General features: G+C 41.8%; 1 protein-coding gene across 1 annotated transcript in view; it reads right to left on the reverse strand.

Moving 5' to 3' along the window:
- Positions 1-6,736: 6,736 nt before the first annotated feature.
- TRAF5 (TNF receptor associated factor 5) overlaps positions 6,737-22,437 on the reverse strand; it is a 43,269-nt gene continuing 27,568 nt past the window's right edge. The window contains exons 4-11 of the mRNA XM_046683979.1: positions 20,117-20,218; positions 17,692-17,856; positions 16,976-17,053; positions 16,545-16,619; positions 13,624-13,716; positions 9,817-9,957; positions 8,270-8,438; positions 6,737-7,577 (exon numbers count right to left, since the gene is read on the reverse strand). Coding sequence (XP_046539935.1) covers positions 7,000-7,577; positions 8,270-8,438; positions 9,817-9,957; positions 13,624-13,716; positions 16,545-16,619; positions 16,976-17,053; positions 17,692-17,856; positions 20,117-20,218 — 1,401 coding nt within the window. The 3' untranslated portion in view covers positions 6,737-6,999. The remainder of the gene's footprint in view (positions 7,578-8,269; positions 8,439-9,816; positions 9,958-13,623; positions 13,717-16,544; positions 16,620-16,975; positions 17,054-17,691; positions 17,857-20,116; positions 20,219-22,437) is intronic.

A 22,437-nucleotide genomic window follows, 5' to 3' on the forward strand; every position in this document is an offset into this window, starting at 1 on the left:
ATAAAGCAATTTCTCCATTGTCCTGCTGGTAGTAATGATTCCTGATTTTTGCCATTGCAACAGGAGTTAATGGGCATTCTTATACACATCTGATGGAGCACATGGCAAGAATTTTCGGGTATGTGTCTAGAAATGGAATTGTAAGATGAAAGGGTTTGCACAATTCATCTTTATTTGATATTGCCAAATTGTTCTCCACTGCTTGTACCAGTTTAGCCTTCCACCAGCAGTGTAGGAGTTTCTCTTACTCCACTTCCATGCTATCCCTTGTTTGTTTATTTTTCCCCCAGTTTTTTTGCTAGTATAAACAATGCTGGTAGTAAACTCTCTTGTCTCTCCTGGTATATATGTGCAAGAGTATCTCTGAATATATACCCAGTAATGGAGTTGTTAGCTCTGTTTCCTTTTAGATATGTATTTAAAAAGTATATATGTGTGCCCTCCCCCCCATATTTGAGGCTTGTCCTCTTTTAATACTAAAATGTAACTCGTTCGTATTTATGTGTTTGGATTTAATTCTAACTTGTTTTTTCTATGTATCATCCTTCCTGTTTTTTTCTCTTTTCTAACTTTGGTTTGATAAAGTTTCTTTTTCCAGATTGTTTTTCTCTAGTGGTTTGGAAATTATGCATTCAATTTTTGTTCTAGTGGTTACTCTTATATTTTAACTCATTTAAATTTATATTTTTCTATAAACAAGTAGAGTCAATCAGTACCCATATGAGGCAGTCTTGCACAGTGGTTAAGAGTGGAGCCTCTGAAGCCACACTGCCTGGCCTCAAATCCTGGCTTTACCACTTGTTAGCTGTGTAGCCTAGAGATTATTACATAACTTTGCTGTGCCTCGGTTGCCTCATCTGTAAAATGGGGATAAAATAGCATATATCTCATAAGATTGTTGTGAGAATTAGTGTGTTAATATATAATTAGTCTGTGAAATTCTTAGGACAATGCCTAGCCCATACCACATAGATCTCTCTAATCATCAGTGTTTTCATCTATGAAATGGGCATAATATACCTGCTTAGCAGATTTTCTATAAAGATTCAATGCATTATTCTATAATTGCAGTTCAGTTTAACACACTGAGCACTTTCTATGTGCTTGACTTAGACATGGTTTTTGGCTTCAAAGAGTTTATGATCTAGTAAAGGCTCAGACATGTAAAAACAATTGCAGTATGATGTAACCTTAATACTATTCCCATGGCCTCTCGTGTCCCCTTCTTATCTATGCTCCACACAGAGCAGTTTTTTAGAACACAATCAGATCGTGCATTCCCCTGTCAAAATCCTGTCAACTTTCATTAAACTTTGCATAAATCACAAACTCCTCGCCATGACTTCAGCACTAGATTCTGGGCCACACTTCCTTTTCTGACTCAAATTCTGCTCTCCCCTCTTTTGATGGACTCCCACCACACTGGCCTCTTCTCATCTCCTTAAACCAACTTTTATTCCTCAGTGCCTTCTGCCCAGAAGTCTCATCCCACCTGCTCTTCCCATGGCTGACTCATCTTTCAGTCTCAGCTTGATTCAGTCTGGTTCTTAGTTACAAACAGAATCTGCTCTGGCTGAGAAAGGGACTTTATTAATATTATGTAGCCCACAGAATCTCCAGGAAGACCAGAGGCCGGATGTGGGTGCCACACAGCCAGGTACCAGTACAGTAGAGGCTCTAGTGAAAATCCACTGCTGCTGCCACGACTTGACACCAAAACCACAACTTCTACAAACAGAATCTACAAAAATAAGGACTGAGGTGCCAGGAGCTCTGCCTTGGTGCCCTCATCACCCTCACCACTGGGTAGCCAGAGTTTGGCACATTTCTTTCTTGATCTTGCAAATCTTTCTTGCAAAAAAAAAAGTTGATCTTTCCAAGTTCATCTTTCAAGTTGAAGTTTTGCATAACTCTGCCTGATTGGTGGGGCCTGGGTCACATGCCTGTGTTGCAGAGGGGGTCACCGGAGGCAAGTTTTCTCACAGGAAATTCCTCAGATATTACAAAGCTGTTCAGAAGTGCTGGGCATTCTGAAAACATGTCACCTGAGCACTAAATATCATGTTACCTCAGCATGAAGGCCTTCCTTGACAACCCTAAGTGTATACATATTCTCCCCAACCCGGCCACATTATTCTTTCACAGTACTCTGTCATTTTCTTCAAGGCATTTATCACAACTTACACTGTTATATATTTATTTGTTCAAATGCTTTATAAATCCTGGAGCCAGAGTCCAGTTTCCATGTGGAGTTTCATTCAAACAAGTGTAACTCAAATAGCCAAAAATAATTTTAAAATGTATTTTAGCCTTTAATGTGGGTCTCTTGGAAGAAAAAGCATCAAAGGGGCTCCAAGTCTCAATTCCCAACAGTCCCACAAGTTCATAACCCCTTTTCTCTTGTCTTTAATTTTCCCCCAATCCTATGTGGATTGGTTTAGCTTTTCTTCATAAATTTTGCCCCTAGTGCTCTCCCTTCAAATGTTTTCTGCCTATTCTCTTATTTTGCATCACCAACATTCAGAACTGGTCTGAGAAAGACATTTTTCTCAGGCCACCGGGGAAAGGAGTCGAGAAGCAAAGCCTTTATCAGACAGAGGTGGCTGGAACATTCACACATTGATCATTTTGGCTCACCACTTGTGGCTGACCTCCAGATTATAAGTTTTATGAGGGCAGGGACATATCTGTTCTATTTGTACCTAACACAAAATCTGACAAACCTATAGTCAATTAACAGTGGCTTTCCAGAAAAAAAGACAAGTCCAGCAATTGAGATGTAGACAAGGAAGTATACGGCCCAGAGCAGGGACTCAGCCTGGTGAAGGATGGGGGTGAGGTATGCAGCGAGTGAGGGCTAGTTTGGGAAGGCATCCTGGAGGAGGTGAGGCCAAAGCAGAATCTTAAAGGGCAAGAATTCACCAGGCCAAGAGGCAGACCAGGGTAGAGAAGAATATTCCAGGTAGAAGTGTAGCACAAGCACAGACAAATATCAGCGCTTGGTATGCTATTACTAAATGCAAAGTAGGAGAACTGTCAGGAGGTGAGGCTGGAGGGGCAGAGGCAGACATGGGGGGCCTTGTATGCCATGCCAGGGAGGCTGGCCTTTGTCCTGTGGGTGACAGAGCCTCAGTGGGTTGGGTGGGCAGTCATTCTAACATATTCATTTTAGAGAGATTACTGGGTGGCAGTGTGCGGTTGGATTTGAAAGAAACAAAAGAAAACAGAGAACAGTTGTGTAGCAAAAAATGTAGGCTTGCAATAGGGTGGTAGTAGGCAGTAGAGATAAGTAGCAGGAATTGTTTAAAAAAATTATTTGGAGGTCAGATTGGCAGGTCTGGGTAGGTGATTGGATGGGGAAGGTGAGGGAGGAATCTAGAATAGTATCCAGACTTCTGGCTTGGATGATGATGTCATTAACTGGGGTGGAATAAACAGGAGGAGTTAGCCTGGCAGTGCTCAGGAGTGGGGAGATTTCCAGGTGTTATGGTGAAGTGGACTTTAAGGTGCCTGTGGGGCTTCTAAGTTAAGATGATCAGCAGGTACTTGGATATATGAGTGCAGCTTAAGGCAAAGGTGGGGGGCAGAGATACAGCCTGAGGAGGGTGCCACATGGGGTGATGATGAGTTCAAGAGTCAGCTGTGGGGTACCCCGGGAGTGACTGCTGTTCTCAGGGTGGCCTTTGGCCCTGCTGACATTCTTTTCCCTTCCCAATTCCCCTGGTACTTTTCTTTCTTTTTTTAAAAATATATATATATTTTTAGGAAGATTAGCCCTGAGCTAACTGTTGCCAATCCTCCTCTTATTGCTGAGGAAGATTGGCCCTGAGCTGACATCCGTGCCCATCTTCCTCTACTTTCTATGTGGGATGCCTACCACAGCATGGCTTTTGCCAAGCGGTGCCATGTCCGCACCCGGGATCCGAACTGGTGAACCCCGGGCCGCTGAGAAGCGGAATGTGTGGACTTAACCGCTGCGCCACTGGGCCGGCCCCCACCTCGTACTTTTCTTCCCTCTTACCATTCCTTCTCCAAATGCAGGCTTCTCTCCCGCCTCCCCTAAAATGTGGGGCTCTCAGGTGATTTCACCACCTGGCACCTACTGTGCATCCATCAAAGCTTTGTCTCCAGCCCAGAATTCTTATGTAAGATTAAGGACCATGACTCCAACCACTTTCTAAGAGAAAAGAGGTAATTGGCAGTGTGGACTGATTGTCCAAGGCACCACACCAAGGGTTTGTGGCTCTCAGTCCCGTTTAAGTGCCTTCAAGACTGGCACTGTGAACCTGGCATGACTATTTCCTGTTTCTCTGAAAACATCCAATTTGGAGATCAGGGGTCAGAATTCAGATCTGTTAGTATGCATTAATATGTACCCTACCTCCCCACCCTACTTTATTCCTGCACATACCTTGCTCAAGGTTAACTCCCCTTTGATGCCTAGTGTACTGTTTTCTTTTCATCACGAATCAAAATCAGACCAAAATGGAAATAAAAATTTAAATCCTACTGAAATAGAATAAAAATAACTGTTCAGATCATAAAAGAGGAAAACTCATTTACATAGATCCACTTGTTTAAAACAAAAATCACAACTCTTCTTTTGTGCGAAAGGAGTGCTTTTTACTCTAGAATACCTTGTTCTGTGATCACTGTTTCAAGACAAAGGGACTCAACTTGTAATCAAACCATGCCATGACATACTTTTTTTTTTTTTTGAGGACGATTAGCCCTGAGCTAACATGTGCCACCAATCCTCCTCTTTTTTGCTGAGGAAGACTGGCCCTGAGCTAACATCCGTGCCCATCTTCCTCTACTTTATATGTGGGATGCCTACCACAACATGGCTTGACAAGCAGTGCGTAGGTGCACACCCAGGATCTGAACCGGCGAACCCTGGGCCACCAAAGTGGAACGTGTGCACTTAACTGCTGAGCCACTGGGCCAGCCCCATGACATACTTTTTATGTAGAGAAGCTGGTTAAAACACAAAACCAGTATTTTGATAAATTCACTTTAAAATGTTTTTCACATCAACTACTTAAAACTAGTTACAACAATACGATGTTCCACTCCCAAGTACAAAGGATGACCTGGGATTTGATTAGAAACACTGAAACAGAGAAGCACCGGGGTCTGGCTGTGTGGTCTAGAGAAATGCTTCCTGAGTTTGTGTGAGGTGATGTGTTACCCATCAACTGTACCAGTTCACCAGCAGCTACAGTGTCATTCTTTAGTATACTTCTATTGTGAACTTCTTTCTCTGAATTTAACCCTTTGGGATGGTTTCTGCAATATGAGTCTTTAGCATCTTGAAAAGTTCACAGAAGAGATTAAGAAAGTTCCAATTATTCCAGAAACCACTGGTACAAATCATGCTGCTTCTATCAGGTTAACTGTTCAAAAGTTGTCAGGTGCGTGGTGATCACCCAAGTGAGCTGCAGTAAGTGGCCCTCAGCCCATGGCACTTGTCCTTGCACACTCAAGGGAGCCAGTCTGAGTGGAGTAATGCTCAGTTGCATAACAACAAATTTGGCTCAGGAAGACTGGATATTTTTTTGTTAAGCTCAGGCTTATCAAGAGTCAGAAGGGCTCATCTCGACTTATATATACACCCTAAGACCCTTGCAGATAGAGGCACAAGAACATAATGATTTCTCTTCTTCACAAAGTACTCAGGACTTCGACAAGAAAAGTCACATGTTTATATAAATGCCCATTTCTTAGCAATTTATGAATTCAAAAGTTCTCTCAAAAAGAATAGGAGATACTGTTTTTGGCAATCAGTTTTGGATGGGAGTATTTCTGACACTCATAGGAAATTGTAATAATTCTCCCTAGGTTTTAAATTCTTCTTATCCATTTATAACAGTTTCTCCTTTATATACTAAATCTTGCCCATCCTCACATTAATTTACTATTACTACCAAAATACCTTTAAACTATCTGTATACATATACATATATATACACACTTATGTGTTGCTTAATGACAGGGACACATTCTGACAAGTGTGTCACTAGGCAATCTCGTTCCTATGTGAACATCATAGAGTGTACTCACACAAACCGAGATGGTGCAGCCTACTACACACCTAGGCTATATGATACCAATCTTATGGGATCACCATGGTGTATGTGGCCTGTTGATGACTGAAATGTCATTATGCAGTGCATGACTATATTTATTAAATTGAACCTTATGAAACTGCTAATATTTGACCATTTTTGACCTATGAAAACAGTTTTTTCACATAGTTGAACCTAGTAAAATCTGAACTTTAGTTGGCTGGCTATATCTCCTTATCTACATCCTATGCAGTAGTTTCTGCTTTACTGCAGCAGGGAGAATGAAAATGCCTACTCCATTCACCAGTTCCTATGCAGCCTTGCAAAACTGTGCTTGCTGACTACTGGGTAAATTTCATGAAACTATTTAGAGATATAATAATTTCCACAAAATTTAGTACTTGACCAAAACAAGTCTGATCCAAACTGAGCATATTAATCTTTTTAAGTATACTACCCATCTACTTAACTGGAACAGCCTACCCTAAATAGTGGCGTTTGCAGGCTTATGGTAAGGTCTAGAATCAGCAGACCAAATAATAAAATACCAAAGCATTTTCATTGGGAATTCTATCTCTGTGTCCTCAATAACATTTAACATTGGAGAATGCCTACCCGGAGACCCCATGCTAAGCACCAGTAAAAAAGAGAGACACCCCAGACTTTGCTTTCAAGAAATTTAACATCTTTTAAGAGATATAAAAATATAAATAACACGAGGATATTCTAAATGTTTTAAGTTTCAAACTGGGACAGAGTAAAATGTAAAAACAAGACGGCACTTAAGAAGCTTTAACTGACTTCAAATATTGAGGGCAAAAAGCCAAATACAAATGTGCACTGAGTCTAAATTCAGTCAATATGATAATAAAAGGTGTCTCCTCCATGGTTCTGGACCCAAGAAGTCCTTTTGTCACCCTAGAAACAGTGGCTAGAGATCCTCCAGGTCAGTTAAATCCACAGCCACTTTCAGGAAGAGGGTGTCATCTTTAATGTAGGTATTCTTGGCATTCTCCAAAGTGGAATGAGCCACAAAGCGGGGACAGCCAGAGGCAATGTTCATCTCCCCATCAGGTCTTTTAAAGCTGCTGCTATTGGGGTCAGCCTTGAAGGTCTCCATGATATGGTTCTTTTTGCCACTCTGGTCCAAAAGCATCAGGGTCACCCTCTGCCTGAATGGCCACTGCAACAGTGAGTCAAACTCCCCTCGCATCACCACAAAGTACAGCGACAGGTGCGTCCCCTTCCCGGACCCGTCCCCATTCAGGTATGCTCTAGCACAGAGCCGGTAGCCACACCGGCTGGTGTAGAAAGGCTGGCTGAAGATGGATACCGTGTGCCCTTCCAGCGCCTCCCTCTTTTTCATCTTGTAGTCTGTCACCTTCCAGATGAGCTTTCCATTATAGCAGGCACCTTCTAGCAGTTTAAATCGTTCTTCATTTTTATTCAGCTGTGCTTTATGAATATTAATGTGGACATCATGTTTGTTAGTCTCTCCTTCCAAAACAACTGCAAAGAAAAAGAAAGTTTCCGTAGGCCTTAAAGTTGTCTTTAGAATTTGCCCAGAGTGGAATTTTTTCTCTGAAGACAACCAATGAAATTCTGACATCCTAAAGATGAACTAAATGCAGTGTCCACCAGTGGACCATTTGTATGAATAATGTCAACTCAGTGAATCTCATATCTCGGCAAGCGTGGCACCCAGAACACCTGAATGCGTCCTCTTGAACTGAAGCCCCCCAAAGTGTAGACAAGACACACTTAGCATTCAACTAGCGTGTATTAGCATGTGAGCCCCACCTCTTTCTAACTAGAATGCTTTTAAACAGCCAAACCCTTTTATATTTTTCTATACTTAAAACAATCTTGCCACGACTTTCCTCCCTTAGTTTTCTCCTTATTTCCCACTCTCCTTAAAAACCATCACTTCCTATTCTTGGAATGTCCTGCCCCATTTCCACCCCTTGCCTGTTCCAGCCCCTGCTTATGGCCCCCTGTCATTTTTGCCTGCATGGCCAGAATCTCATGCTGTTCTGTTTCACAAATACTAGATTCAACCATTGTTTATCCTGGACAGATGTGACTCTCCATTTGGCCAGGAGTTTGCTTGTTTCACGAACACATGCAGACAAACGAGTCACCGAAAGAGAATAATATTCTCTTTTGAGTATATTATTATAAGAGTAAAATATTAGACATACCTATTCTTTGATCATGGGTTTCTAGCAGGGTAATTTTCTGTTTCACTGTGTCAATTGCTTCCATCAAAGCCCTCAGGTCAAATTTAGTTTCTTGCTGGTTAGCCATTTGTAGTAACTGGCGCACTTGAGCTTCTAGCCAAGCGGACTTGTCAAGGTGACTCGCAAGAAGCTTTCAGTACAAAATGGATCGTCATGTCAAAAAAAACTTAGTTAATATTTTAGTAATTCATCGAGACTTAATTTTTTCAACTCAAACATTTCACACTTAATTAACCAATTAATGACATGAAAAATGCAGTCCCGAAGAGAAAACTCAATGAGGATCATAGAGAGATGAGCCACCTAATGTCCCGCTCCTCCTGCCTATCCCAGCTCCTGTTCCAAATCTTTGACCCGTTCTTCATCTCATTTTCACTCCTCCCTCAATTTCTCTCCACTTGGTTCTCTAACCTATCTTTATATCTCTATCCTCATGTTGTCTGTCCTCTTGCCTTATCATTTCCTTCTCCTCTTAGCTCTTCTGATTCACTCCTGCTCTGCTAGAAGGCAGAGAATCAGCTGGAAGTAGGCCCACCTGTTCTGGCCTGAGCACCACAGGTGGTACAGAAATATCCTGAGTTGAGGTCTCAACTTCTGATTGTTCTCTTTAGATGGAAAAGATTAAATAAAACAACTACATTTCTCCTCCACTCTTGCCCTCAGTACCTTCACTCTGATTGGTTTTCGTGTTAAAAAAAGGTCAGCCTTGAGATTGTAACATATGATGGATTTCCTTTTTTCTACGCACACACACACACACACATGCACACACAAACACATAGTTTACGCTGACAAAGTATGGCAATTATATGGCCTGCGTGTTCTGGGATAATCCAAATTTCAAAAATAGTGCCCATACCACATGTCTCAAAGTCTTTTCTGCTATAAATTTTATAATCACAATAAAGAGATTATTCATTAGGAATTTGTTTATGGTTATTTATTCATGATCTACAAAGTAATGTTTGCTGTATTTTAGTGATATTTAAAGCATTTTCTTCCCAAGGGAATGAATAGTTTCACTTTGTTGACTACAAAATGCAGAAATATAGATGCTGTCAATGAATCTGAAATCAAGTGACTAATATCGGTCCAACATTAATTAAAACCTTAATCGCCAAAAATTCTATAAAAGTACAGTACAAACGTTAAATTCACTGACATTGCTAAATGTACTTGGGTTATATAACAGAAGATCTTTAACGAAATACATACTGAAGTATGTAGGGGTAAAGGGCCATGATATATGCAGCTTACTCTCAAATGGTTCAGCAAGAACACACACATACAGAGAGCGAGACAGAGAGAGAGAGAATGAATGATGAAGCAAATGGAACAAAATATTGACAGTGGGTGAATCTGGATGGAGAATATACAGGTGTTTTTTGCACTTATTCTGCAGCTTTTCTGTACATTTGAAATTCTTTCCATTTAAAAAGTTATAAGAAAAACCCTCAGTGCCAGTTGAAGACTAAACCTTGGCTATGAATAGAATGGCCATTTCTCACCTGGATGTTTGAGAGGAAGCTTCCATTTTTGCCAAACAGCTGTGCAAACTGCTTGAACTCCTTTTCGAATTTATTTACCGTTTCCGTTAGCTGCTGAATTTTACTTTCTTTCCGTTCTAGGCTCCTATGTAAGTCAGAAATCTAATAACAGGAATGTGAAAATGCGTGCAGACAAGTTAAAATAATTTAAGCATAGTTCTAGGAAAATATTGCAGGTAAAGTGTTTCTAGGAAAAATAGATAAATATATATTTTTCTAGGAAAATATTTACAGGTAGATTCCTATATAATTCTAGGAAAATATGTGCAAATGCTTCCAAAAAATCAGATCCACAGATTTCTCATCAGCCTTTTCTATACCTAACCCGCTATGATGGTTTATCTAATGATAGTGATATCACTTGACTGAATTTACTGAACTGGTTCTCTTCATTCAGTATGTACTTATTAACTAACGATAGAGTACTGATCACCGTTCCACATTAGATGTTACGTGCACCGTATCAATAGTAATAGCTGAAATTTGCTGAATGTCTATCATACCCTTATATTCATTAGTTCTTTTAATCCTTAAAGAACGCTATGAGTTGGGTATGAATATTGGTCCCATTTTACAGATGAGGAAACAGAGGCAGAGAGTTTAAGTAATCTGCCCAGCATACAGCTAGCAAGTGGTAGGCAAAACATGCACCCCTCTCAGAATGTGTAATCTATTTGAGAGAAATAATCACAAACCTAAGAGTGATCCTAGACAACTCTTGTCTCATCCCCACATCCATTCAATCAATAATATTTGCAACTTTAACTCCTAAGACACAACAAAACAAACAAAACAACTCTTACATCTATTTCTCATTTCATCTCATCTCGTTTTAGCCTTCATTATTTCTCACCTGGACTGCTACAACAGTCCTAAACTATCCCTCACACAGACACTAGAAGGGAAGCTCGACGGGAGCCAGGACTGGTGCAGATCCATGAGCCCCTGTCACCCCAGCAGCTGGCCTGGTACCAGGCAGTACCAGGTTAAGTGATAAATATTCGTTAAATGAATGAAGAAATGAATGTTCTCCCTGTCTTTAATCTTGTTTTCCTCCAATTCATACTCCATACTGTGACCAGAATAACATGAAGAGACAGATCTGGTCTTGTTACCCCCCGCCCCGCCACACACACACACCATACCATCTCTAGTGGCCTTCTTTTACACGCTATACAGGGGCCTACAGGATCTACCCCTGGCTACCTTTGCAGCCTCATGCCCATTCGTGTCCCACATATGCCCTGCCCAGCAAGACTACACAACTTCTATTTCCCATCAGGCCTTGCTCTCTCAGACACTTCCCCCTTCATCTAGAAACTACCGCTTTTTAAGACTCCACTCAAGGGCATATCTTCTCAGAAATATTTCCTTACTACTACCACCCACCCAGGTCACCTCTCAAGCTCCAAGATACCCTGACCATACTCTAGGCTGTAACTTTACCCTCATTACTCATTGCTTTTTGGGGGGTTACTTTGGTCGTCTTCCTCCACTAAATTGCTGAGGCTCCATCTCACTTATTTCTTTATCCCCAAAGTCTAGCACAGTGCCTGGCACACGGAGGGCATTTGATCCATGTTTTATGAATGAATGCACAAATGGCTGCAACAACCATGTCTCTCTGGCCCCAGAATCCTCTATTAAGACCCTGAGAGCTGACTTCCACCTATGCACCAGACATATCTTCCGGCCCAAAAGCAAACTCAGTGGTTCCTCTCCCCACCCTCACCTCTAACGCGCTCCTGTTCATGTAGTGCCCGTCTCAGTTAATCGCATTACCACATTCCCTGCCTTCTAAGCTTACAGCATGCCATTGCGCCCTCCCAGCGCCTCCCAATGCCCTCTTTCCATCCCATTGACACAGCCTTGGTTGAACCTTCACCATCAGCATCATCACCACCACCTCCAGCATCCTGCCTCCACCTAATATTGAAATGCTTATTATGTGCCAGGCACTGCGCTAAGAACCTAAATATATTATCTCATTTAACCCTCTTCACAAACCCACTTTACAAATGAGGAAATTGGGGAAGAGAGAGATTAAATAGCTTGCCCAAATTCATATGAATAGTGTGCAGCCAGTCCTCGAACCCAGGGATTCTGGCTCCAGAGCCCTCACTCATCAATTGCCAGGCTCTAATGCTACATTGTCTAGTTTATTGCAACATCCTTCTGCCTGGTCTCTCTGTCCTCATTCTCTTCTCTCCATCTATCCATCTTCCATGCTACCACCAGCTGTTTTACTTTTTAAAACCAAGCAAACGATTAGTTGGCCAAGTATTTTCCAATTTAAAAGCCTCCATTAGCTCCCTATTAGTGACAAACATTAATTCAAACTTTGGAGCCTTAAATCCTTTCTGAAACAAGGCAGAATACGAATGAATAAAAAGAATAATTGAATGCACAATGTTCAAAACTTCTTAGCTTACATGGAAGGCCATTGCAATCGGGATCTAACAGACTGGTCTCCAGTCACCCCCTGTCTCACGCTTGGATGTCTCTCCATCCCCAAACCCCATTTTCTTGAATCATCAGCCCCTCTCATGCCTCCCTGCCTTGGCACAAACTTTCCCCTCCTGGGATCTCATTTCCACATTTCACCAACAGAACTTCTTTTCCTTCAAGAAGCAACATGGATGTCCTACCTTGAAAAAATTTCCCCAACTCCTCTAGAATAAACCCTACAGCCTCTGTACCCGACGCATGCGGTACCCTCATAGTACGTTCTGGCAGGCACAGAAACTTACTCATTTACATTTTTGTGAATTCTTCAAGGGTAGAGGCTGTGTCTTCCTCAATTCAATGTCCTTAGCAACTAACATTGTACCTGACATACGGCCAGTGTTTGTTGAATGAATGGATAGATGAATGAAGCAACTGATACAGAAAGAACTAGGGAATGGTTACTAGGCAGCGTGCCTTCTATCCAAGTTACAGTGTAATCAGTCTTTCTAATTTTCTCCAGGATCTGACCCAGCATCTCTATAATTTGGAATCAGATCTAACAAAATAATCTGCAGTAGTAAAATTCAGCTCCCTCTGTGCAGATGGATGGTTTTCTTCCCTACATGGGCTTGAAAAGTCTGCTCCTCTGAGATGTTCTAACAAAATAATTAACTCGTATAATAATTACTCCATAGAATCGGCATTTATTGAGGCCCCCTATGAATATTCCAGGGACGATGGTAGGCATTTGCACACAATTTCACTTGATATTCACAACTCAGTGAAATAAATATGTATGTATGCATTTATCAGGTTGCAAAGCTTCTAAAAGGTAGAAGTTAAGACTTACTACAAAATATAGAAAACCCATAATGCCTAGAACAGATAGTCATGGTAATACTGATTTAATTTAAAAACTTCAAACACCTATTAGGCTCCTGCTAGGTGCCAGGTATTAACCAAAAGGTGTGTGGATAGGCTGCAGAGAGGCAGTATGGCGTACCATGGGGAACACTGGACTGAGAATCAGGGGACATGGGTTTGAGATTGAATTCTGCCACTTACAAGTTACAAACACATCAGCATTTCTTTGAGCTTAGTTACTGCATCTGTTGAATGAGGGGGTTGGACCCAAAGATCTCGATGGCACCTTCTAGTTCTAATGTTCTATAATCCTACGAGTCTTTCTAGGCACTTAGTTGAAAAACTTCTACCTGCGGTCAACTTACACGGATACAGAGGGGACTAGAAAAATACCAATAATGGCAAATCCCAGGAATTCTGCTGCCTCCCATTATAGTTGAACCCTTGAATATTTACCTGTTTTTCTAATTGGAGATTCTTTTCTAAAACCAGGAGCATGTGGTCCCGTAAGGCTGAATGCTCATGCTCCTGAAGGTTCCCCCGCTTATCCTTCAATATGAAGAGAAAAATAAGTTAGGTTGTTGAAGGGCTCCAAAAACGAGGGTGGTGGTGGGATATCCTGCTAACGCGGAACTTTGATGTTTTGCTTTCTTGTCTCAAGGTGGGTTGCAGGAAAAATGACCCCCTCCCAGTCTCAGCTTTAGGATTCTACAGTACGCATGAGATAATTTGAAACTTGCAGAGACAGAGAATCAGGTCGCTATCAAAATTCTCAATGCTGATATGCTTTCTCGCCCTGGGAATATATGACTGTGGGTTAAGTGTAGTGATCATCATCTCTCAATTATTCCCATATAAAACCTATCTCCTTGGTGAGTTAGCTGCAGATCAGTTTGAAGCCTGGGTTAGTTCTCCCTCCTACCAACCGCATTTCTATGCTGCCTTCCACAACTGTCCTGCTATCACAGGCCAAAGTACGCAACCTAGTTGTAATTTCAGCCCCTGCAAATTTGCTGCCCTCAAAAGCAAATAATATGTTTGCAAGAAGAAAGGGTTACTTCTTCCCTGATCATTAAAATATCAGATTGCAAACTGCCAATAGTACTAGTGAAATGTTAGATGTTCTGGGTGATCTGTGGACTCTAAGCAAACATTTATCATTAATTTCCCTTCAGTTTAGGGTTGGCCCCTCTTCCACAGAACAACTCCCATCCCCAGCTCTGGTACTGAGGTAAGTTCTAGAATATAACCCAACTGGACTTTGGGCCTAAGTGTAAAGAAGATTTCTTTCAGAGCCCTCGTCTCTCCATCAGCACACCCAGTTCCCTAGTCTCACTCACCAGAGTCAGTGAAGATATACACACATTTTTAATACAATGAGAACATACTATATGTAATTCTTTAAAATAGAGACCTCATTCTTTTTGTCAGATGCATAGTATTCCAAAAAATGAATATATAATTATATAGTTGGCACTTGAGTGATGGACTTATAGGTTATTAGTTTTTTGTGTTTTTTTGCTATCTAAACATCTTTGTGTGTGTATGTGTTTGTATATGTGTGTAATCATTGCATACTTATGGAAAGATATTTAGGAGTGAAACTGAGTGTCTTTCCTTACATCTATTAGCCAACTGAATTTTCTTCTGGAACTGCCCATATATTTCTTTGCTGATTTTTCTATTAAGTTAAATAAGCTATTTACATGTAAGAATTGTTTGCATATTTTGGAAAATAGCCCTTTTTTTCGTCTGGTCATATTTTGTAGATATTTACCTCCCACTTTGTAGTCTGCCAATTGACTTTATGTATGGTATTTTTAAAAACATATAGTTTTTTTTAACTTTTTTTTTTCTTTTTCTTGAGGAAGATTAGCCCTCAGCTAACATCTGCTGCCAATCCTCCTCTTTTTGATGAGGAAGACTGGCCCTAACCTAACATCCATGCCCATCTTCCTCCACTTCATATGTGGGACGCCTGCCACAGCATGGCTTAATAAGCAGTACATAGGTCTGCACCCAGGACCCGAACTGGTGAACCCTGGGCCACTGAAGGGAAACATATGAACTTAATCGTTACACCACCAGGCTGGCCCCAAAAACATAGATGTTTTAAATATTTGTGATTAAACTTATCAAAATTACATCTTCCAGTTTTGTGTTAGTCATCTAAGAAAGGCCTTCTTTATTTCATGAACAAGAAGAAAATTCACTCTTTTTTTTTTTCCAGTATTTTTATAATTTTTATAAACTTTTTATTTTGGAGCAATTTTAGATTTACAGAAAATGTGGAACAATGCAGAGCATGATATATTTTAATGCCTAAAACTTTGATCCATCTGGAATCTGTTAAAAAGACTGAGGTGGGGATCAAACTTAATTTACTTTTATTTTTAATTTATTTTACACAATACATCAAATAATACTTTTTTTTTTTTTTTAAAGATTTTATTTTTTCCTTTTTCTCCCCAAAGCCCCCCGGTACATAGTTGTGTATTCTTCGTTGTGGGTTCTTCTAGTTGTGGCATGTGGGACGCTGCCTCAACATGGTCTGATGAGCAGTGCCATGTCCGCGCCCAGGACTCGAACCAACGAAACACTGGGCCGCCTGCAGCGGAGCGCGCGAACTTAACCACTCGGCCACGGGGCCAGCCCCAAATAATACTTTTAAAGGTATTTAAAAGGTAACAAATACATTTTAAAACATGATTTCAAATCAATTTTGTTTCAAAATACTTGGTGGTAGGGAAGCACCATCAAACCCAGGTTTGTAATCATTGGAAGAGTGACTCCCAACGCTTCCAAAACCTAGTCGAGGCAGTGCGGTCAGAATTAGAAATAATTACTGTGATGGTTAATTTTATGTATCAGCTTGGCTAGGCTATGGTACCCAGTTGTTTGGTCAAAACTAGTGTAGATTTCTCTGCGAAGGTATTTTGTAGATTAACATTTACAGTCAGTTGACTTTAAGTAACCCAGATCACCCTCCATCATGTGGGAGGGCCTCACCCAACCAGCTGACAGCCTTAAGAGCAAAGACTAAGGTTTCCTGAAGAAGCAGCTCCTCTCCTCAAGACTACAGCATAGAAACCCCAGCCTCAGTTTCTAGACTGCCTGCCAGCACTGCAAATTTCAGACTTGCCAGCTCCCACAGTCGCACAAACTAATTCCTTAAAATCAATCAATCAATCAGTCTCTCTCTCTCTCTATACATCCTATTGGTTCTGTTTCTCTGGATGAACCCTGACTAATTCAACTGCCAGTCTTAAAGTTCTCAGGAGTGAATGTCCTTCTGCCTCCTGAATGGAATCAAAGAGTAAAATGAACTCGCCGTACACAAGAGAACGTAGAGGCAGAAACACAAAGGCATTCCATACCTTGACAGGACAGCCGTACTGCTTAAAAGGGCAGTCTTGTTCAGCTTCAGGACACACAGCAAGGTGCTCATCCACCTACGAAAGGGACAGCCTCACGCTATAGAGATTCGTCACCAATCCTCCAACTGCCTGGAATAACTGCAGCAGGAGGGGATGGAGGGGACGGAGGGGACGGAGGGGAAGCAAGGGTGGCTGGGAGGGAGGGAAGGAATAGAAGGAAAAACGCCACGCTAAGGCCTGGCGGAGGGAGAGCTATGGTGGAAACTGAGAAGAACTCTCAGGGAAAAGGGAAAGGGAGACAGAGGCATGGTTATCCTGGGTGTAATTTAAACCTTGGGCCTCTGTCTATGGGACTTTATCAAATACACACCACAATGACTACTAAAACTTTACCTTACATAAAATCTACCGAGAGAATTATTTACAGTTACCTCAGTTCTTGGAATAATCTGCAAACACTTGTTGGGACAAGATACTGGGTACTCGGGACACATGTTTTCCTCGTGATTCTGAAACAGAGAAAGTGGATGAAACAAAGCCAAACCCTGCTTCCAAGGGTCCCCTTTTGTGGCCTCAGAGTGTTTATACATCTGTCTCTTTGGGGGGGGGGGGGTCTATGTTCCATGGCTTACCCTGTACAGGAACGTATGGCCTAGTTCCAAAAAGGATTAGAGATGGCTGTTTTCTTGGTATAAATCAGTTCAGTTCAATTCAATTTTCTAATTATTCCAAAAGAAGGTCAGAGGGCACGGGACTCACAGAGGGCAGACTGTGGGAGTCATCAGTATGGCTCCTTTGGCACATGTGAAAGGTACCCCACGCTCTCTTTTTATCCCTATATCCTGCCTCTCCCGTTAGACCTCAGCATCCTCAGGACTGACAGTCTCATCACCTTGTGGCCCAGCATCTAGCATCGTTCCTTGCACACTCATACTCAGAGATGCTCAAACAATATTTTTCCCAATGATGAATGGAGTCCTACCAACAAGGTTTTTAGCTTTTTATAGAACTCTCAGATAAAGTTATTCTTTAGACCTGTTTCTGTACAAAAATAAATCCACAAGTATGCTCCTGGGATCCCATCTGATTCACTGTGACCACTCAGGCACAACTGACTCCCATAAAGATGACTGATTTTTTTTTTTACCTGTAGATTGATTACTACCACGTCCTTTTTGCAATAAAGGCATTTTTCCTCTCGAAACTGGCAGTATGCACTCAAATGCTCTTTCAGATTTTTCCGAAGGACTGATTCCTGACAGTGCTCGTTAGAACACTGCACAGCTTGGAATAGGCACTGCTGAAGGTGGTCCTGCAACAGAGAACAAGAGGGCGGTGGGACCCACTGACCGGGACACGCGGGAGGGGGAGCCAGCTGGGAGCCCCAGTGAGGGAGGAAGGACAGTGAGGAGAGCTGGGCAGAAAGGACTGCAGGACAGGGCGGGTGGGCAGCCTCTGCCTACAGGCTCCCAGTGGAGGCCACCCCTGCCTCTGCTGAGGAGAGGACACGGAGAGGGCCGCTTGGACTGAGGCTGTGAAATCCAGCCTTGCTTGGTGGGAGTTAGGAGGACAGGGGAAGATGCGTGAAGACGGGAGCACGCCGAGTTTATTTGAGATTATGTAGTAACGTGCTCACGTTCTCAGGTTAGTTCTTAAATATTTTCCTGAGGCTTGCCAATTAATTTACCAGTTCTTCAAGGATATCTTTTATGTTTTTTGTGCACCCTCCAGCCCCACCCCTAGCACAGGTACTCATTGCTGCACAGCAGATGGTAGAAGCCAGGACAGAGGGAAAAGAAGGAAGAAGAGAAGGGCATATCCTAAGTACAGGAAGGAGGGGAAAGGATTAAGGAAGAAGAGGAAGGGAAAGGAAGCTGTTCCCAAAGTGATAAAGATAAGGAGATAGAGGAATACAGGATGGCTGGCCCAAGAGAAGCTGGGAATGGTCAATCTTGTAAAGTCAGGAAATGTTTTTAACCAAAATATCAGTGAATGATGACATGGACAGTGTTCATTCTCTGGTTCCTCATGTTATAGATTGTTAAAAGCAGGAATGTCTCAATAAAACGTTTGGATCACTGCAAGTTATTGTGATGCTTGAAACAGGGTTGGCAAACTACGGCCCTTACTTGTTTTTGGAAATAAAGTTTTAGTGGAGAACAGCCACACCCATTTGTTCACATATTGCCTCTGGCTGCCTTCCCTCGGAAACAGTGGAGTCGAATAGCTGTGACAGACACTGTATTGCCTGCAAAGCCTAAAAAATTTACTGTCTGGCTCCTGACAGAAACAGTTTGCCGACCCCTTCTCTGAAGGAGAAAAGAGCCAACGGTTTTTCTACAGGAGATTAACAAATATTATAGCTATCCTCCTTTGCCTCTAGTAATAAAAAACAAATAGTGACAACTGAAATTCACAATTTCTCCAAAATTCATCAATGCTATCCCTCAACTTTCACCAAAAGAGTCCACATTCATCAAGATGGCTACCTGTGAGATTCTCCACCTTACCACGCAAGGGGGAGTCGGGGAGAGAACAGGGAATGGGGAGAAATACAAAAGAGACCAGCCACTGTTTTCTAGGAACTGAAGATCTGGTCACCAAAGCTGATCAATGGTCTCTTTGAGCCTCATTTCCTTTTCAGGCTTAGTGACAGCAAAGTTGGAGAAGAAGCCCTGCTCTGTCTACCTGACTATCAAAACAAGTGGCCAGGGACTGTTGGAGGAAAACACAAAAAAGCTCTGTGAACCTCCAAAGAAATCCCTGGGTTAACCAGGAAGTCATTTACACATTTATCAACTCAGTGCCTGGGGCCTTTGGAGGCATGATGGAGAAAAAACTGCATCCGCTGCCTTACATTCCAAAATGTGTGGGTGGAAGGGGAAAATTTCAGCATGGCAGGGCCACATTTCCAGCTCCACATTTAACAACCCACCCCCCAGGTGGATGGAAGAGCAAAGTGGGACAGTTTCACTTGAAAGGAATTTGACTCCCCTTCACTTCCCCCACATCTCATTTGTTTCCATCTCATACCAACGCTTCACCTTTAAACTACAGCCTAGCTGGGTTCTGGTCTGTGTTATCTACCTTAGATCAAAAACTCAAGAGGCCAGGGCCCACAGCTGCTGGGAAACACCCACCCCAGCACTGCAAGTGCTTTTGGGCAGGGACCCTTACAATTGTGTCGTTCTGCAGTCATGCCCTGGTTCCCACCCTACGGACTCCAAATCCTTCACAGTTCCCCCCAAATGATATGTCCTTGCCTGATCATTCCTTTGGCCCAGCATGTCCCACACATCTACTCTTTTGGATTAATGATCCCTAACCCACAATTTAAGGTCTAGCACATACAGCATGTCCTCCATGCGTTCCATACAAAACAAACCTTGTCACTCATACCTTAGCCCTTGGTGTGCTGCATTGTAGCCTACTGTACTGCTAGACAGAAATTGTCTGAGGGCAACCCCAGGAGTCCCCCACCATGCTTAGCCTAGTAACTGTCACATCAAGGTGTTCACTACATGTCACTGGAAAAACGGCCAAGGAAAATACTGTTCATGAGTAATACCAACCTGGTATCGTCCCAGAATAATCTTGGCATTACATCCAGGAGCATTTTTGCAATATACATACAAATTGAGGACTTCCCTTTTGCAGCAATTGTCTTTAAACACCTAAAAGATAAACATAATAGGTCTCATACATTCCAAAGCTTTACAGCAACGTGAATGAAGCTATTATTAATTTGGTCTTTAAGTACATCTCAACAGTCAGGTGGAAACTTCCAGACAGTGGTTGGGATGGAAATATCAGATTCACCACCATAAAAGAAGAGATTGTCTTAGATACATACAGGCCACCAAACCTACAAGCCCAGTGCAGTAGGCTGCAGCTGGGAGAATCTCACGGTTAACTGGATCCCACACACTCAAAGGTCAGGAGGTAGAGCTGTGGCTGAAGGTGATGCTTTCAGGTTCCTGTCACAGCGTCAACATTTGTATTAGTCATCAGGAGATGTCACTGAAACTGTGCTGACCTGCTACTTCAGCACAATCCAGGGGTTGGCAGACTTTCTCCGTAAAAGGTCAGATAGTAAATATTTTTGGCTTTGCAGGCCACATTGCAATGTTCTCTGGAACAACGATTCAACTCTGTAGAACACAATACTTAAATGAATGGGCATGACTGTCTTCCAATAACACATTATTTATGGACACTGAAATGCGAATTTCACATAATTTTCACGTGTTCACAACACATTATTCTTCTTTTCATTTTTACAATAAATTTTCATTTTGAAATAAAGACTCACAAGAGGCTGCAAAAATAGTAGAGTTCCTGTGTATCCTTCTTTTAAAAAAAAATGGGCACCTAAGCTAATATCTCTTGCCAATCTTCTTCTTCTTTTTTTTTTCTTCTTCTCCCCAAATCGCCCCAGTACATAGTTGTATATTCTAGTTGTAGGTCCTTCTGGTTGTGCTATGTGGGACGTTGGCCTGATGAGCAGTACCATGTCCATGCCCAGGATCCGAACCGGCAAATCCCTGGGCTGCTGAAGTGGAGCATGCAAACACAACCACTCAGCCATGGGGCCAGCCTCCTGTGTACCCTTCTTTTGATTTTTTTCCATGATTTAAAAATATAAAAAACAGCAGGCTGGCCTGGTGGCAGAGTGGTTAAGTTGGCACGCTCTGCTCTGGCAGCCCAGGTTCCGTGGGTTCGGATCCTGGGTATGGACCTACACACTGCTCATCAAGCCATGCTGTGGTGGTGTCCCACACACAAAATAGAGGAAGATTGGCACAGATGTTAGCTTAGGGCCAATATTCCTCACCAAAAAAAAAAAAAATATATATATATATATATATAAACCATTCTCAGTTCACAGGCTGTACAACAACAGGTATCAGGCTAGATTTGTCCCAACAAACCCCATGTTGCAGCCTGCCAACCCCTGGCCTAGTGGGTGATACAGACACAAGTACACCACTGTCCCCTGCTAGGCATTTGCAAAATGATTCATAAGAGCATAGAGAAGGAGCGTGTACAACAGACTAAGTGCTCAGGGTGCTTCCTGGAGGAGGTGAGAATTGAATGTCCTGTGATGGAATTTTAAAGGAAGAAAACTTAGCTTAAAAAGAAGTTTTAAGGGAGAAAATCTTCATGACCATGGGTCAGGTAGGTAATGGCTTCTTAGATACAATACTAAAAGAACAAGTGACCAAAAGAAACAAACAAAAGATAAATAAGACTTCATCAAAACGAAAAACTTTTCTGCTTCAAAGGATATCATCAAGAAAGTGAAAAAACAATCCATAAAATGGGAGAAAAATATTTGCAAATCACATATCTGATAAGAGACTTGTATCCAAAATATATAAAGACCTCTTAGAATTCAACAATAAAAGACAAATAATCCACTTTAAAAATTGGCAAAGGAATTGAGTAGGCATTTCTACAAAGAAGATGCACAAATGGCCAAGCACATGAAAAGATGCTCATCATTAATCATTAGAGAAATGCAAATCAAAACCACGAGATTCCTCTTCATATCCACCAGGAAGGCAATACTCAAACAGACGGACAATAACAAATTTTGGTGAGGATCCAGAGAAATTAGAACACTCATATCTTGCTGGTTGGAATGTAAAATAGTACAGTGGCTTCGGAACATAGTCTGGCAGTTCCTCAGAAAGTTAAACATAGAAGAATGTTACCACGTTAACACAGTTACCAAATGACCCAGTAATTCCACTCCTAGGTATATACCCAAGAAACATGTACACTTTAAAGGTAAATTCCATGGCATATGAATTATGTCTCAATAAAGCTATTGTTAGACATAATAATAATAAAAAGAAGTTTTAGAGATTAGCCAGATGAGAAAGCGAAT

The sequence above is a fragment of the Equus quagga genome, chromosome 13 (genome assembly GCF_021613505.1).
Source record: "Equus quagga isolate Etosha38 chromosome 13, UCLA_HA_Equagga_1.0, whole genome shotgun sequence".
Taxonomy (NCBI): Eukaryota; Metazoa; Chordata; class Mammalia; order Perissodactyla; family Equidae; genus Equus; species Equus quagga.